Here is a 14,622-nt window from a genome sequence, read left to right on the forward strand (position 1 = left end):
CCAGTTAAACCTCTACCATCTCCTGTGTCAAATACATTTGCTGCAGAGAGTCTATAAGCATTTTAAAAGAAATCCGTTGTGCAATGGTCAAGGAGGATTTCTGAATGTTTAACTAAAATCCCAAACTGGTCAGAGGAGCGGAAATCCTTGTTACAGACTCTTACTTATCTTTAGAACGTCTACTCCCAGATGTCAAGTCATCCAAATAAGAAAGAAAACATGAACACCATTCAACCTGCTTTAAGCTAAGGCTGGAGCTAAAACTTTGTTAGAACTTTGGAAATGCACCTGAAGCAGCAAATAACACAAAGGGTAATCTGAAACAGGAAATAATATTAAAAAATGATTTCTGAGAATGCACTCTATCATACCAGAATCATTCCGCAACAGAAGCCTTTGCCACTTGAATAAATGCTTCTGTTTCTATGACTACTTGGCTGATAAAAACAAAAGGACCTATGGGTAAAAAATTCTGCTTGGTTTGGATGCAAGGGAGGAGCTTATCTGAAAGGATGCTTTTGTGTCCTGAACTACTTTTAAAACCCATGAGTTTGTCACAATTTGCTGCCCAAGGGTAATGAACAGAGACTGTTGTTGGGATGTTTTTTTAGAGATTACAGCAGAACGGGAGGGGTGGATAAAGGAGGCATGCTAGTAGAGCCATCATAAAGTTGAATACGGTCCCCTTTTTAGGGGTTGTTATTATTCTCTTTCTGCCATCTCTATTTGTTACTTAGGTGTGAAAGAAGATTGGAAAGATTTGAAAGGGGGCCAGAAAGTCTTAGACACTCCCTAATTTCCCACTTTCAAACTGCTGATGGATCTGAATTCAAAAATTTAGACTTCTTTTCAAAAGAAAACGTCTAAATTCATATTTATACCTACCTTGTAATGTAACACAACAGCAGAAACACAAGCCCTAGACATAGTTTCTGCACAACCACGCATAAATTTACGGTATGTTTACATAATGTAAAAAAAAAAATAAGATAGACATAAGCATGAACCTCCAGACAAGGGAGTGATAGATAGTTAAGAATTCTATATGCCCAAATGGAAAAATAAAAAATTGTAACATTAAATCTATATGGAAATCTTCACCTCTATATGCACAGAGAAATAAACTAATGACAGAAAATAAGTGCTTGTTAGTTTATGAAACTTTGTAAAGCCTATCTGCTTTTATGAGTTTTATGAGGACTAAATATTGTGAATCAGGATTGTTACAGCCAAAATAATATGCATCACCCAAGGCTGGCACTAGAGGAAGAAAAGGTGCAGAATGAGGCAAAAGCACTTAAAATAAATCATAAAATCTCATCTATACAGTGGGAACAACCATTAGTTCTGCAAGAGGATCTCACTCATCCTAGCAACAAGTAAGGAAAAGAATTACCTCGCAAGGAGGTTTACGGACCAGTCTTGCTCAGGGATATTTCAAGTGACCTGCTAAATGGGTACTGCAGTCTGTTTACCAGGACTGACCATCTGGAACAATTTCCTAGGTAAGGTTACAGAATTATCTTTAACAATAGATACCGTGTCCTCAGGTGTACAATATTTAACTTTTTGTTTTAACAAGTATTGTCAGAGACTGATTAGAAGAGAAATGTGTCCCAACAACAGAACTCTTTTCTCCAGGACACAACCAGTAACATTCCCCCATAAAACTCCACGTCCCAAGAAAGATGGTTCTCCCATTCCCTGAACATCTGAAAAAGGACATGGCTGACCCACAGTTCATGGTAGCCAAAAGGACTATACCAGAGGACTCCGGGGAGATAATGAGTGGACTGATGAACAACACATGGCCAACGCAGGTTAACCCACCATCAGCTGAGGCTCAGACTGAGCCCACATATTCACCACGGGCTCTTGGGCACATTGATTTTTGTTTCTAGAAACTGAGGAAGTTGGTCCAGCAGAAGCAGGGTTTCCATGCTGTGACCAAGGAGGATGAATGTGGCTAGGACTACCGGAACAAGTCAGTCAGAAAGTGTCTACACAAGCAGCAAACTTACACTTAGCCCAAAGAGAAAGTCCCCAAAAACATAGTAATGCCCAAGAAGTATACTAAAATCCTGTCAGAAATCCCTTAGAAGTAAAACTAGTCTGCCAGAAGTAAATGGCAGGCAAGTTGTCATAGCATGAACACAAGTACCATGTACTATGTAAGTGCACAAGTAGCACACTAAAATCCTGTCAGGCCCTTTAGATGTAAATTTAATCTGACAGAATAAATAGCAGGTTAAGTTGTCATCATGTGAACACAAGAACTGCATGCTTGGTTCAGTGTCCTACATTTAATTTTTTTAGAAAAAATTAATAAGTCTGCATAAGCAGTACATGGTTTCATTGTCTGTTTTAGGTATTTTGGGATGGTGTTCAAAAGTTTAGATATGCAATGAGAGTATAGTGAGTCACTTGCTGAGTTACTAGACTTTGTGATTACTAGGAATTTAGTAATCCGGAAAGTAGTTCTGCAAGGTGTCTTCTAGTGCCAAACATTTTTCTGGTGCATGCATAACACTGTGTGCAGTAATAACTTGTGAAAACTTGCTTATCTGATGATAAACAATAGAGCACTGGAGGATTGCATCTGATCGTGGTAATTGAGATCTGAAGGAGAGGGAGAAGCAAGTGCATTATGGGAGTAGGGAGGAACTTGAGTGCTGGAGAAAGCTTCTGCAGTGGAAATTGGCAGAATCCATCACAACGGCGGCTTACCTATATGTCATGACAGACTGTAGAGACAAAACAGAAAATGATGGTTATGTCCCAGTCACAAAGTAAGACATGCACAGAGAGGATCATAACCTTTTTTCTGGTACACAGTTACTTACAGATATTATTACTCCAATACAGAAGTTAACTAATAATAAATGCATTGGTATTCAATAGCATATACACAGCTATCTCATGATGAAAAGCATCATGAAATATGTAAAATTCCCATTATAATAATTCAAAACAGATTAGATAAATGTAATGTGTAGTCAGTAAAAGAGATGATTAAACAGACACAATTAAAAGTCTTACATCAGAAAATGCACTCACCTGTAAAATATCCTGGCTGAGTCCTACTGCAATACTGAGATCTTGTACTGGTGGCTGAGTTTGAGAGCTGTCATTTGTCACTTGCTCTGACATGTCCAACAGCTGTTGAATAACATCAGGTTGTGGTTCCTGCTGGCCACCATCTGGGCTCTCAGATGTTACAGCACCTATCTGTTAAAGGTAGAAGAAAAAGTAAAATATTAGGTTTATCAGAAAACTTTCACGCATGGCTTTGAAAAAGGGAGATCAAGTTTATGGCAAATATGCATTTTATGATGAATGCTGTTGAGACAGTACATGCAAGAATATGGTCCTTGATAACACTAAATATAAACTGCTGACAGAAGTTGCCATTACTAGGCAAGAGAAGGAAATAGATGGCAGAACATGAGGATCATTTTGACACGACATACGTTTTGGAAACTGGTGCCCAATGAAGTTGATGAAAGTATTAAAGCAGTGTCCATTCATTTTGTGGTTATTAGGAAACATCGCTTACCTTCCTAACTACGATACACTGAGCACTTAAACAAATGTTCCAGATTATCTCCATTTAATTTAAGCATATTTAATGTTAGGCAAATATACAGAAAGTCTAAACAAAATGTAAATTATGAGTTGAAATTCTTGAAGAAAACTATACAGATTTTGTTATGATGAAGAGAGATCTTTTACTTGGAGCCCTTTTTGTTAACACCATATGAAGGATGTAAGGTTAATGGCTAGTACCCTCAGACTTGAAAACAAGGTTATGACACCACTGCAAAACTCAATTAAAGCTTGAAGTAGGGGTTTCTTATAGAGTCCTAATTAGAAAAGGCTAATGACAATCAATAATCTGCAAGTGCCGATTTATAAAGAGTAGAGAAGTAGATAAGCAAGCTCACAAGGAGATATCAAGTCTCCGGACTTGCACAATGTATCTATGAAGTATATAGATTAAACAGTGGCCTATCTAAAGTCTGTAAGGGCTGTTTTAAATTTGAATGCGCTGGGTTACAGGGAGCTAAGGTACAAGAGGTGTGCCTCAACTTAAATCATAACGTAAAGTTCACAAGTGAGCATGACAGAGCTATTACTGAACGGAATAAAGGATGATCTAGTAGAATTTAAGTTACAAGCATAGTTGCTCAAGGATACAGCACACTGAATTATAAGACAGCAATGCCTTTTCAGTCAAAGCAAAACAATCAATGAAGCAATTTACAAGCATTTTTTTCTGTGGATGACAAAGCCCCGCCTCATCCCATTATACTGGGGTGGGGGGGTGGAGGTTCTGCACTACACTCTCCAATGTAACAAACTCCATAGCCATCAACCCTCAAAAATAAATTAAAGTATGCACTCAAATTGCTAAACTTTACTATGCTGATACTGTTGACTCAGCTGGCAAGCAAACAGACATAATGGAAAAATACATGGGAATATTAAATATATGGAAAGGACCGTTAGCAAGTCGTAAGGCCAAAGATTCTCCATCACATCTTGAACTGTTTACATTCCTGAAGCCTGGAAAATAGCTATTGTAATGCTGTTGCACAACCGTGGTTCAATAACAGACCCTGGTAACTACAGACCCATTAGTTTCATTACCCTCATATTAAAAGATATGGAATATGTAATCTCTGAACTCATTAATCTGGTCATTGAAAATATGTCAACTCTAGACCCTTATTAATTCAGCTTTGTCAAAAGAAGGCCCTGCCTCTTTAATATTTATTATTTTATTTATTTATTGTCTTTTGTTTACTGGGAAAGTTCAACTGGGCACAAGTCACATTTTCAGCAGAGGCCCAGGAAGAAAAAGCTCAAGCTTTAACCTCAAAATTTCTTTTAAACTGTCATTGAAACAATGAACAGTTGTTACACAGTACACAAGCATCATATCTGAATCTGGTCAAAGCTTTTAATAGTATTATACAGGCATTATTTACAAACTTCTAAATCTGTATATTAATCTGTATGTTGGGCAGTGGACAGTTGTGGTTATTGTCACAGGTTCAATTTCTGAATGCAAAAAAACAAAGTTACCAGTTGTGTATCACAGAGCTCAGGGCTGGGCAGTCTCCTGTTTCAAAGACCTTTAAGCTAACCCTCCCGGCCAATGATTATCTAAGTTTGCATGAGACTAAATTGGGAATTGTCATTTGAGCTTACACTGACTCACTGCTCTAACACAGGTTAGATCATGTTAACTGGTACAAGGACACTGGTCTCAAATTAATTGCATCAAAATGTAGCATAGTTAATTCTGGTAAATAAAACATTTTCTAATACCATATAGGTGACTCACCCCTCCAATCAGATACCGATGTAAAAGATCTAGGTACTGCTGTTGATAATTCCTTATCTTTTAACCATCATGTCACCACAGTAGCTGGAAAAGCTTTATTAAGCATCTCCACTACATCCAAAGTCATCCTGGGTCTCATAACGCCCTTTTTGGTCATATTTCTTGAAACACATCAGTCAGTTTGAGAGTACTCAAAGGTTCTTAACTACTAAAGAGATAAGTAGTCACAAAAATCTTAGTTATCTGAACATACTGGCAACCTTCTCTCTATACTCAGTTTCTTATAGAATCCTCCATAGCAATTTGTGTGAGTCTTTTGAGCCATAAAAGAACCATTCTTCTCTTGAAAAATGGTTCTTCAAATACCAGGTTAAAGGAATTAAATCTTTACTGACAGATAAATAAGACATACTGGTGTGAGATTCATATCTTAATGTATTCCTCACCTTTGGAAAAAAAAATTCCACCTGTCAAACAGAGTAGCACCCTTACAACCTTCAAGGCAACCCTAGATAAGTGGATGTGCAGCCTTATCCCCCAGTCTGACTTGTACTACCCTCTTTGAGGTTGAAGGAAACTTTTGACTATGGGTTATTGGTTAGGCTTGTAATGGTCTGCAGACTGATTGCCAAGCACTTTCCTATGAAGCCATCTCATGTACTAAAGCTAAACCTTGAACTTCTTTTTGCAGGACTACAAGGTTCTTCCTTGACAATGCTTTTTCTTCTCCTTTTTTTCCTGGATTACCAATCAATTTAAAGTAAAACCCAATGCCTTGTCTAACCCTTGCACAGAATCTGCCTACACAAGACAGTCATTGAGGTAAGGATGCTGTCTTATAGCTACTACTGGAACCAGGGACTTAGTAAACACTAAGGATACAACAGACAAGCTAAGGTCATGGATATGACCCTTTCCAGGTTGAGTTTCTCTTCTCCCTCTCACTAGTCTTAGCTGACTTCTAAGGTGAACTCATTGACCAGACACCTATGTGTGAAGTTAACAAAATAAATGAGGAAATGGAAGCAGGTTGCCAGGTCTTTCTTCTGTATCACACATGCACATGCTCACATCCATGGATTCAGAGTCCCTAATCCACTTACTGCATGTTTTTGAAATGTGGGAGGAAAGAACAGCACTCGGAGAAAGCCCACACGAACACAAGGGGGACATGCAAACTCCACACAGAATGCAACCCAGTTGAAAACTGAGGATCCTCTGTGAGGTGGATCTTTCTTTCACCAAATTTCTTCTTTGTTGGCATCCTGGCAGTGTATTTACTAGCCAGTAACTGAATTTTACTCAAAGTGATAGCTTTTACTGGCTTTTTAAACAATGTCTCAAATTTTCACACCAGGAGTGCTGTAATCAAACTGCTGCTCAATGTGTAGTCATTTTGTAAGTCTTCCAGTGACATCTTACCTTAGTGGAATACTACAAATGGTTCCATACACATCAATGCCTACAGTTCTGATATCCTACTGGCAAAAGTAACAGCCACCAAGATCACTATTTTCCATAATGAAAACTGAAGGGGTGCAGATGAAATTGCTCAAAATGAGCTATGGTTAGCTTCTTCAAGACCCAGTTAAGATCCCATAGAGGAGCAATCACTTTTCTAAAAGGTCCGAGTTATACGACTCTTCCTGAGAACAACTTATCAGATGACTTGGAGTAAGAGGGACGATACCTTGTTAGGCTGTGACAGCAGAAGCATGGACATTAAGTGATGCATAAGAAAGGCTAGCCTTTTAAAGGTCTGACAAGTAGTCCAGGGTCACAGCCACTTCTTAGTCTCTGAACAGGCACCAGGCAGAGAATTAATTTCACTCTGCTGAGTATAATGTCCCTGTTTATGGTTTCATAGCATCCCCATTTAGCAATTCTTCAAAATACACGTTCCTTGCTAAGAATAGTGTGCAAAAGCTGTCAGTGTTTGTGATTTCAGGCAGCAGTGCAAAAGGACCAGTGTTTTCTGATAGCAGGTCCACACACTGATACAGGACTTTTAAGTAACCTTTGTCCAGTAGTAAACTATTACTAGAGGCAGCAAAGTTTGTAGCAGGCAAGACAAAGAGCTTGAAGCTAACTGGAACTGTTTGTCCCACTCCCACTGCAAATCTGAGGAACTTTCTGTAATATTTGACAATGAATAGAGGTAGTCCAGAGGGCTCGAGTAAAGTCCCACCTGTGACCCAGAAGGTGACACGACCAACAAGAAACAGAGCATAAAGGATTAATTCCGATAAAACTTTTGCTAGCAGATTTAGGAGATTCTCTCTCTTATACCCTTCCCTGTGTTAAGTGGGTAGATGGACGAGTGTTCTTGTTCTGATGAATTACATTCAACAGGTTAGTTATTTAAAGGCAGTTACAGACAATGGTGGGAAGGGCCATGGGAGCTGACTGGAAGAAAGTCTAGATATGGAAAAACAATGAGCCAATCCCAAAGCTTAGCGGTTAGCCCCTTATTTGAATATTCCCGAAAGACCGGTGAAAGTTTATTGGTCAAGCAGCCTGGGAACCTCACTCTAAGTTAAAAAAGTTTTATTTTAATTTTTAACTTTAAACAAAAAAAACATGACAATACACTATAGAACTATACTTAAGAAAATACTTTTGCCTGAGCTTCATCAGGTACATCTACCAGGGTGGTTTACACTCCGATTATTGAAAATGCCTGCTTTTACAAAACTATCATCAAGCTTTATTAGTCTGTTTTGTAAAATGAGAGGCTGTGTCTGCATCTGTGGGGCTCATATTCTTTGCAGCCGACTATGAAAGCTTTATTACAGAACTTTTTCCAGTCTATCACATGGACAATTAGCTTAAAATCTGCAAATACAGTTATACTTATTTCTCTTATTTAAGAGGCTGTGTCCACTTTTACAGGGTTAATATCTGCTAACCTACAATATGAAAGGCTAATATTCTCTTATATAGCAAAATAGGGTTTGCAGTGCCTACTTATAAGAGGCTCATATACATGATTAATGTGACCGGTCTCCATTCTTCTTCTTCGTCCTGATAAAGACAGACTTTTTTATATAGAGTAGGTAGTCACTTAGAACTACACTATGTGATTCACATTTCTGAACAATGCATGCATCCGGAGAAGTACAACCAAACAATTAGTTGCTTTGGTGCAGCCCACGAAGAAAACACTAAGAACCAAAGTAGAATGAACTGCACACAATGGAGGTCAAGTAGGTTTCCACGCCACATCAGAATATTCCCGGTTTGGGATGGACGAAGCTCTTAATCTGACCGTTTATTAAACCATGGTGTGGAAACCTACTTGACCTCGATTGTGTGCAGTTCATTCTACTTTGCATCCAGAGAAGTAGCAGAATGACCAGAATCAACCAATGACAACAATAATTACATAACACATCTAGAAATCTTAAAGAAACAATGTTAAAGACTTTTAAAATACATTTTGAACAATAAACCATCTATTTAACGGATCTAGATTTTAAAACCAGGTTTCAAACTGTGTATTCCATTCAATCCTGGAGGACAATTAGCTTGAAATCTGCAAATCCAATTATACTTATTTCTCTGTTCACAGAAATTCATCTCCACCCCCTATATTAACAGATGCTACTTCTAAAACAGTAAACTTAAAAATCTAGGATCCACGACCAGTAAGACCACGACCAGTGAGATATTAAAACCTTCATTCCCTGGATTTAGCGCTTTCGTTTTGACTGTATTGCAAAAACTTTTCTTCAGAATCCAAACTTTCACAATCAACTACGTTGTTTAAAATAAATATATACCCCTCCCTTGAAATCACATGCTGACAAAACACCAGTAACTAACAACTGAAAAGTAATTCCAAAATTAATTAATATACAACCCCTGTCAACAAATACATTTCTAAATATCCTTCCTAATTCAAAGCAGTCTGATATATGGTTAATATTTGGAAATACATATATAAATTTAAACATCCAAATTCTTAAAAAATATTTTTTTAAAATGTCCCTAGTCAAGTTCTATAGGACACAAGTCTTAATACACTAGAAATCGACATCACTTCATTTATACATTGTTTTTATATTTAGATATTGTTGAGCAAAGGGAGGCCTTATGGCAACACAGATTCAATTCTTACTCGAGCCCAGGTCTAAATGAAGTGGTGTCGATTTCTAGTCTATGAAGTTAGACCCAGAGGTCAGTCCAGTGGTCAGAACAGCAAGAAAAGTTCTGATAGCTATGCAGGACAAAGTCAAAACTCAGTTGGATAAAATGGTGCAGCAAGGTGTAATTCGCCCAGTTACAGAACCTACTGAATGGGTGTCGTCCATGACAGCAGCCCATAAAAAAGGCTCAGACAAAATCAGAATATGCATTGATCCAGAGATTTGAACAAAGCATTAAAGAGACCGCATCATCCCATGTGTACAATCGAGGAAGTCGCAGCCCTAATACTGAATGCCACTGTTTTTTCTGTCTTGGATGCAAAAAGTTCATTTTGACAAGTGATGCTTGATCCAAACCTTCACTACTGACTACATTCAGTGCCTCATTTGGAAGACAGATTCCTCAGGATGCCATTTGGAATAAATTCTGCAAGTGAAGTCTTTCAGCGTGCAATGGAGCACATTTTTTCAGGTTATACTTGTGCCATAATAATAGATGATTTATTGGTTAGAGGCAATGGTGAAACAGAGCATGACAGAAACCTTAGGAAAGTTCTAGGCAGACCACGTGAAGTGAACTTGAAGCTCAATCCTCTGAAGTGCAAATTCAGACTACCAGAAGTTACATGTGTAGTCATTTATTTACTAGCACTGGCTTGCAACCACACCTGTCCAAGCAAGCAGGCATTCTTGAGATGCCAGCACCAGATAATGTTCAAGCTCTACAACATTTTCTTGGTATGGTCAACTATTTAGGCAGATTTATACTGGACTACAGTGAGTTGACAGTACTTTTGAGAGAGCTAATGTGCAAAAATGTTATATGGTCTTGGATGGAACAGCACCAGAGAGCATTTGAAGACCTTAAGCAGAAAATTGCCACCTCACGTACATTAAGATACAATGATGTCAATAAACCAGTAACTCTTTCCTGTGATGCTTCAAAATTTGGTCTTGGCGCAGTTATTCTTCAAGAAGACCAGTATCTTATGCATCTAGAACACTTACCCAATCTGAAATGCAATATGCTCAAATTAATAAAGAACCTTTGGGGATAGTATTTGCATGTTCAAAGTTTCATGATTATATTTATGGTCGAGATATTCAGATTGAAACTAATCACCAAACTCTAGTCACTATTTTAAAGAAGCCTATGCATTCAGCTCCAGCAAGATTACAAAGAATGATGCTCAGATTGCAAAGAACAACTTTAAAATGGTCTATACAAAAGACAAACTTATCTGGCTGATACCTTTTCCAGATCACCCAGAAATACAACAGAACAGCTTAATGCAGAGAATTTTGACTTTGATGTCATGGAAGTGCAAAATTTTTCTGCGTGAGACTTGATGAGCTAAGAGATCATACAAAGACCTTGCAAAAGCTCATCCACTACATTAATGATGGATGGCCATCGAAACAATCTAGTGTACTGCCTGAAGTGCAAACTTACTTTCCTTGCAGAGATGAGATGTTGATAGAAGATAGCATTGTTTTCAAAGGTCCCAAAATTGTTGCTCCTACTTCATTACAACATGATTATATCCAGATTTTGCATCGTGGTCACCCAGGTTCCAAATCTACCAAAAGAAGGGTGACAGGACTAGTATTTTGGCCTTCTCTAGTAAAAGACATTGATAAAGTACTTTCTTCTTGTTCAGTATGCAATAGTACTAAACTGCATTTCTAAAAAGAACCACTTCAACTAAGTCAAATTCCTGAACTACCTTGGTCAACAGTAGCCACTGATATATTCAAGTGGAACAATCAACATTGCTTAGTGCTGGTGGACTCTTATTCGAAGTGGATTGACTTTGATTTATTACCTAACATCCACCAAGCTGAAATGTCATTTCTCAGTCCATGGTAGTCCACACAAAGTTATTTCTGACAATGGTACCCAATTTACCAGTCAGTTGTTTCAGAAATTTGCAAAAGAATGGGACATGTACATGTTACTAGTAGTCCAAAATACCCACAGTCAAATGGACTAGCTGAACGTGCAGTACAGAGTGCAAAGCAATTACTACAGAAGTCAAAGGGTGATAATACCAATGTCTTTTTTGAATTTACTGAATCTGAGACACATACCCCGTGACAATATACTTGGCTCGCCTGCTCAGAGACTTCTATCTAGGCAAACCAGAACAACATTGCCTATCAGTTCCAGTTTGTTGAGGCCTAAAGCTAACAACAGAGCAATCAAAGCCCAACTATACAGAAAGTGTTCTTTCCAGAAGTCCAGCTACGATAAATCAAGCAGATTTTTTCATCCATTGAAAGAAGGAAAGACAGTAAGGATACAAATGGCGAAAGGTTTCAACTGGATTGGTCAAGTAACAGGTATATGTGATGAGCTGATATCCTACTTGGTGGAATCTGAGGGTGTGGAGTACAGGAGAAATTGCAGAAATATTCCTGGATCAGAATCGATATCACAGCATTGTTCCTGTGATACACACTCTAGATCTCAGAGCAATCCAGACAATGTTCCTGTTGCAGAATGTGTCTTAACTTCTACTTCCATTCCTGAAGTTGTTCCTGATGTCAGCAAGGCTGAATATTCAGCAGAGACCATCCCAGTTGCTAAACCTAGTTCTAATTTCTATGTCACACCATTTGGTCATATTTCCAGACCTACTGTGAAATACACAGCAAACTGGACATAATTGTCTGTAAGTATTTAGTTCTGTATAATTGCATGACAGAATTATTTTGTATTAATTGCATGTCAATTGATGTTGTCAATATTGCATGACTTATTTCTCAAAGAGGGAGGATGTAGAATAGTATGTGTGTGTGTGTGTGTGTGTGTGTGTGTGTGTGTGTGTGTGTGTGTGTGTGTGTGTGTGAACCTTTAAGAAGCATTTCAAGGTGTTATGAGACAAGATCAGCTTATTAAAATGTACACTAATTTCAGATTATTAATGATGCTATAATATGATTGTTAAAAAGCAAATATAATTTGTATGCAGGGCTGGGAAAAATACAGCTTCAAAAGCTAAAATTATTACTGTGTCTTAACTGCATTCTTTTAAAATGTAATAAGGGAAAAGTACATGTTGCATGAAGTCGAGGCATGTTAGTTACTACAAAAAAGAATTTGTTAGCCTGACTCCTCCAGGCTAAGAGTGCATTGTTGCTAGGGAAGATTTGAAGCATCCAAGTTCAGAAACAATCACGTGAAGTCCGAGGCAAAAATCACGAGGAATGAGGACATTTGCAAAGTTTTCTATTAGTCAGAGAGATTGCATGTAATAAAAGTTCCATGACCAGTTTGTGATAAGAAAATGTATAAAAGATGTAGTTTGTCTCTCTTCTGAGAGACTGATTTAACATCTGCTATGAAGATCGTCTCCCAGCGCTGTAAGAATAAAATTTCTGTTTGCACATCCTGAAGTGTTGTTCCTGACTGAAGGCATATAAGGTAAATTTCTTAATTTATTTACTTACGACTATAACAAAGGACAGCACGTGCATATAAATAGCAAGCACATGCTAGCATCAGTGCCATTTTGAGAGTCCAAAAAAATCTAAGTTCAGTTAAGCTATCTTCTTTCCTTCCATATGAACAGGGAATAAATATGCCTTTATTTAGTGGCTATCAAGTCCTTGTCCAGAATCTGCCTACCACACTCGTATTTACCCTGTCTAGTTGACACATAACAAAAACCTTTAACAGTCCAAAATACAAAAAAAAGAAGGTTCCCCAGTGAAGCAAACTGAAAAAAAGAATGCTGCACACTGATCAACAGCTTAATTTCAGCTTTCCCAGTATGAAAAAAGAAATTGAGAAATAAGAGCCAGTGACATTATTAATGTGCGTAAAATTCAGTTACTGGCTACCAAGTACACTGCCTGGATGCCAGTAAAGAAAGACATTTAGAGAAACTGAAAGAAAATCAACCAGAAAAGGTGAAGAGAAAACAGTGGCTGGAAAGAATCCAGTAGCTGCCTACCAAAAAGCAGTTCAAGCTTCAGCTTTGGTACTAGAGATGTTTCCAGTAATTTAGGGGATCAAATGTACTCATAGGTGATTACACTAAATGAAACATGTAAAGAAATATAGCAATTCAAGTAATAATAGGTTGGAAAAAATAGAAGCTTTACCTAGCTATTAAGATGAACTGATAAAACTGCAAAAATCAGATGGTGAAATGAAGAAAAGGCTTGCTGAGTATACTTCTCAAGAAGAGCTGTTAAAAAAATAGTAGAGTTAAAAGACACAGCACTGAGAGAAAAACTCAGTTTTTCTGCTGTACCAGAGAAAGTGGAAGGAACAGATTGTATTAATTTAATGAAAGCATAAATAAGACCCTGGATTGCTATTTCACGACAGGATTTGTTAACTGAAAGGTCATATTGAGTTTATGCTCCAACCCTGGCCAAGAGAAAGCAGTCAAGATCTGTATTAGTAAAGATGCAATCATACCAGAAGAAAGAGATGATCCTGAGAAAACTGTGACAGAAGGGAAAAGTATTAAAAACTGGAGACAACAGAGTGTTTGTGTGAAATAATTATTCACGGTACAACAGGCAGAAGAGAAGCAAATTTACCTCAGAAATCAAGTAATGTCAAGAGGCAGGTGTGAGATTCAAGCAGCTGTACCCAGCTGTCTTCTAAATATTTTTTCCGGGAAGATCAAAGACATTTCTGATGCAGAACAGGTAAAGGAGGAGATAAAAATGTTTATCCAACAAAAAGTGAGCCAGCAAACACAAGGGGACTCTGCTTCTCATTCTTCAGACAATAAAACTCAGAGAGAGACCTAAATCATTTTCAGTGTTCTAAAGGAAAATGTTTGAGAGAGAGAAAAAAGGACAAGAGGTGACTAGAAGAATCAGTAATACCTTGGACTTGAACCAGGGTCTGGTGTTGGGAGATGGACATAAAAGGAAAGAAGACCAGCAACACTGAAATTAGTGAATAAACAGAAGAATATGAAGCATCAATCACATTTATGACACATGGCTTTGCAGGAAAAGGTAGTTGAGAAAGACAGGACTTTTGTTGACTTTATTAAACTTGTGGGTGGACTGCAAAGCATTTACCTCACGTAAAGTCATTAATGCTTAGAAAGACACAAAGGGAAAAGATAACCAAATAAAAATTTCTGTACTTAT

At 37.8% G+C, this 14,622-nt stretch overlaps 1 protein-coding gene across 1 annotated transcript in view; it reads right to left on the minus strand.

Annotated features, from left to right (window-relative positions):
• ZNF236 (zinc finger protein 236) overlaps positions 1-14,622 on the minus strand; it is a 1,651,223-nt gene that overhangs the window by 1,223,895 nt on the left and 412,706 nt on the right. Inside the window, exon 8 of the mRNA XM_044067103.1 lies at positions 3,058-3,228. Within this exon, the coding sequence (XP_043923038.1) occupies positions 3,058-3,228 (171 nt within the window). The remainder of the gene's footprint in view (positions 1-3,057; positions 3,229-14,622) is intronic.

The sequence above is a fragment of the Protopterus annectens genome, chromosome 3.part1 (genome assembly GCF_019279795.1).
Source record: "Protopterus annectens isolate FY-2018-M chromosome 3.part1, PAN1.0, whole genome shotgun sequence".
In the NCBI taxonomy this organism is placed as follows: domain Eukaryota; kingdom Metazoa; phylum Chordata; order Ceratodontiformes; family Protopteridae; genus Protopterus; species Protopterus annectens.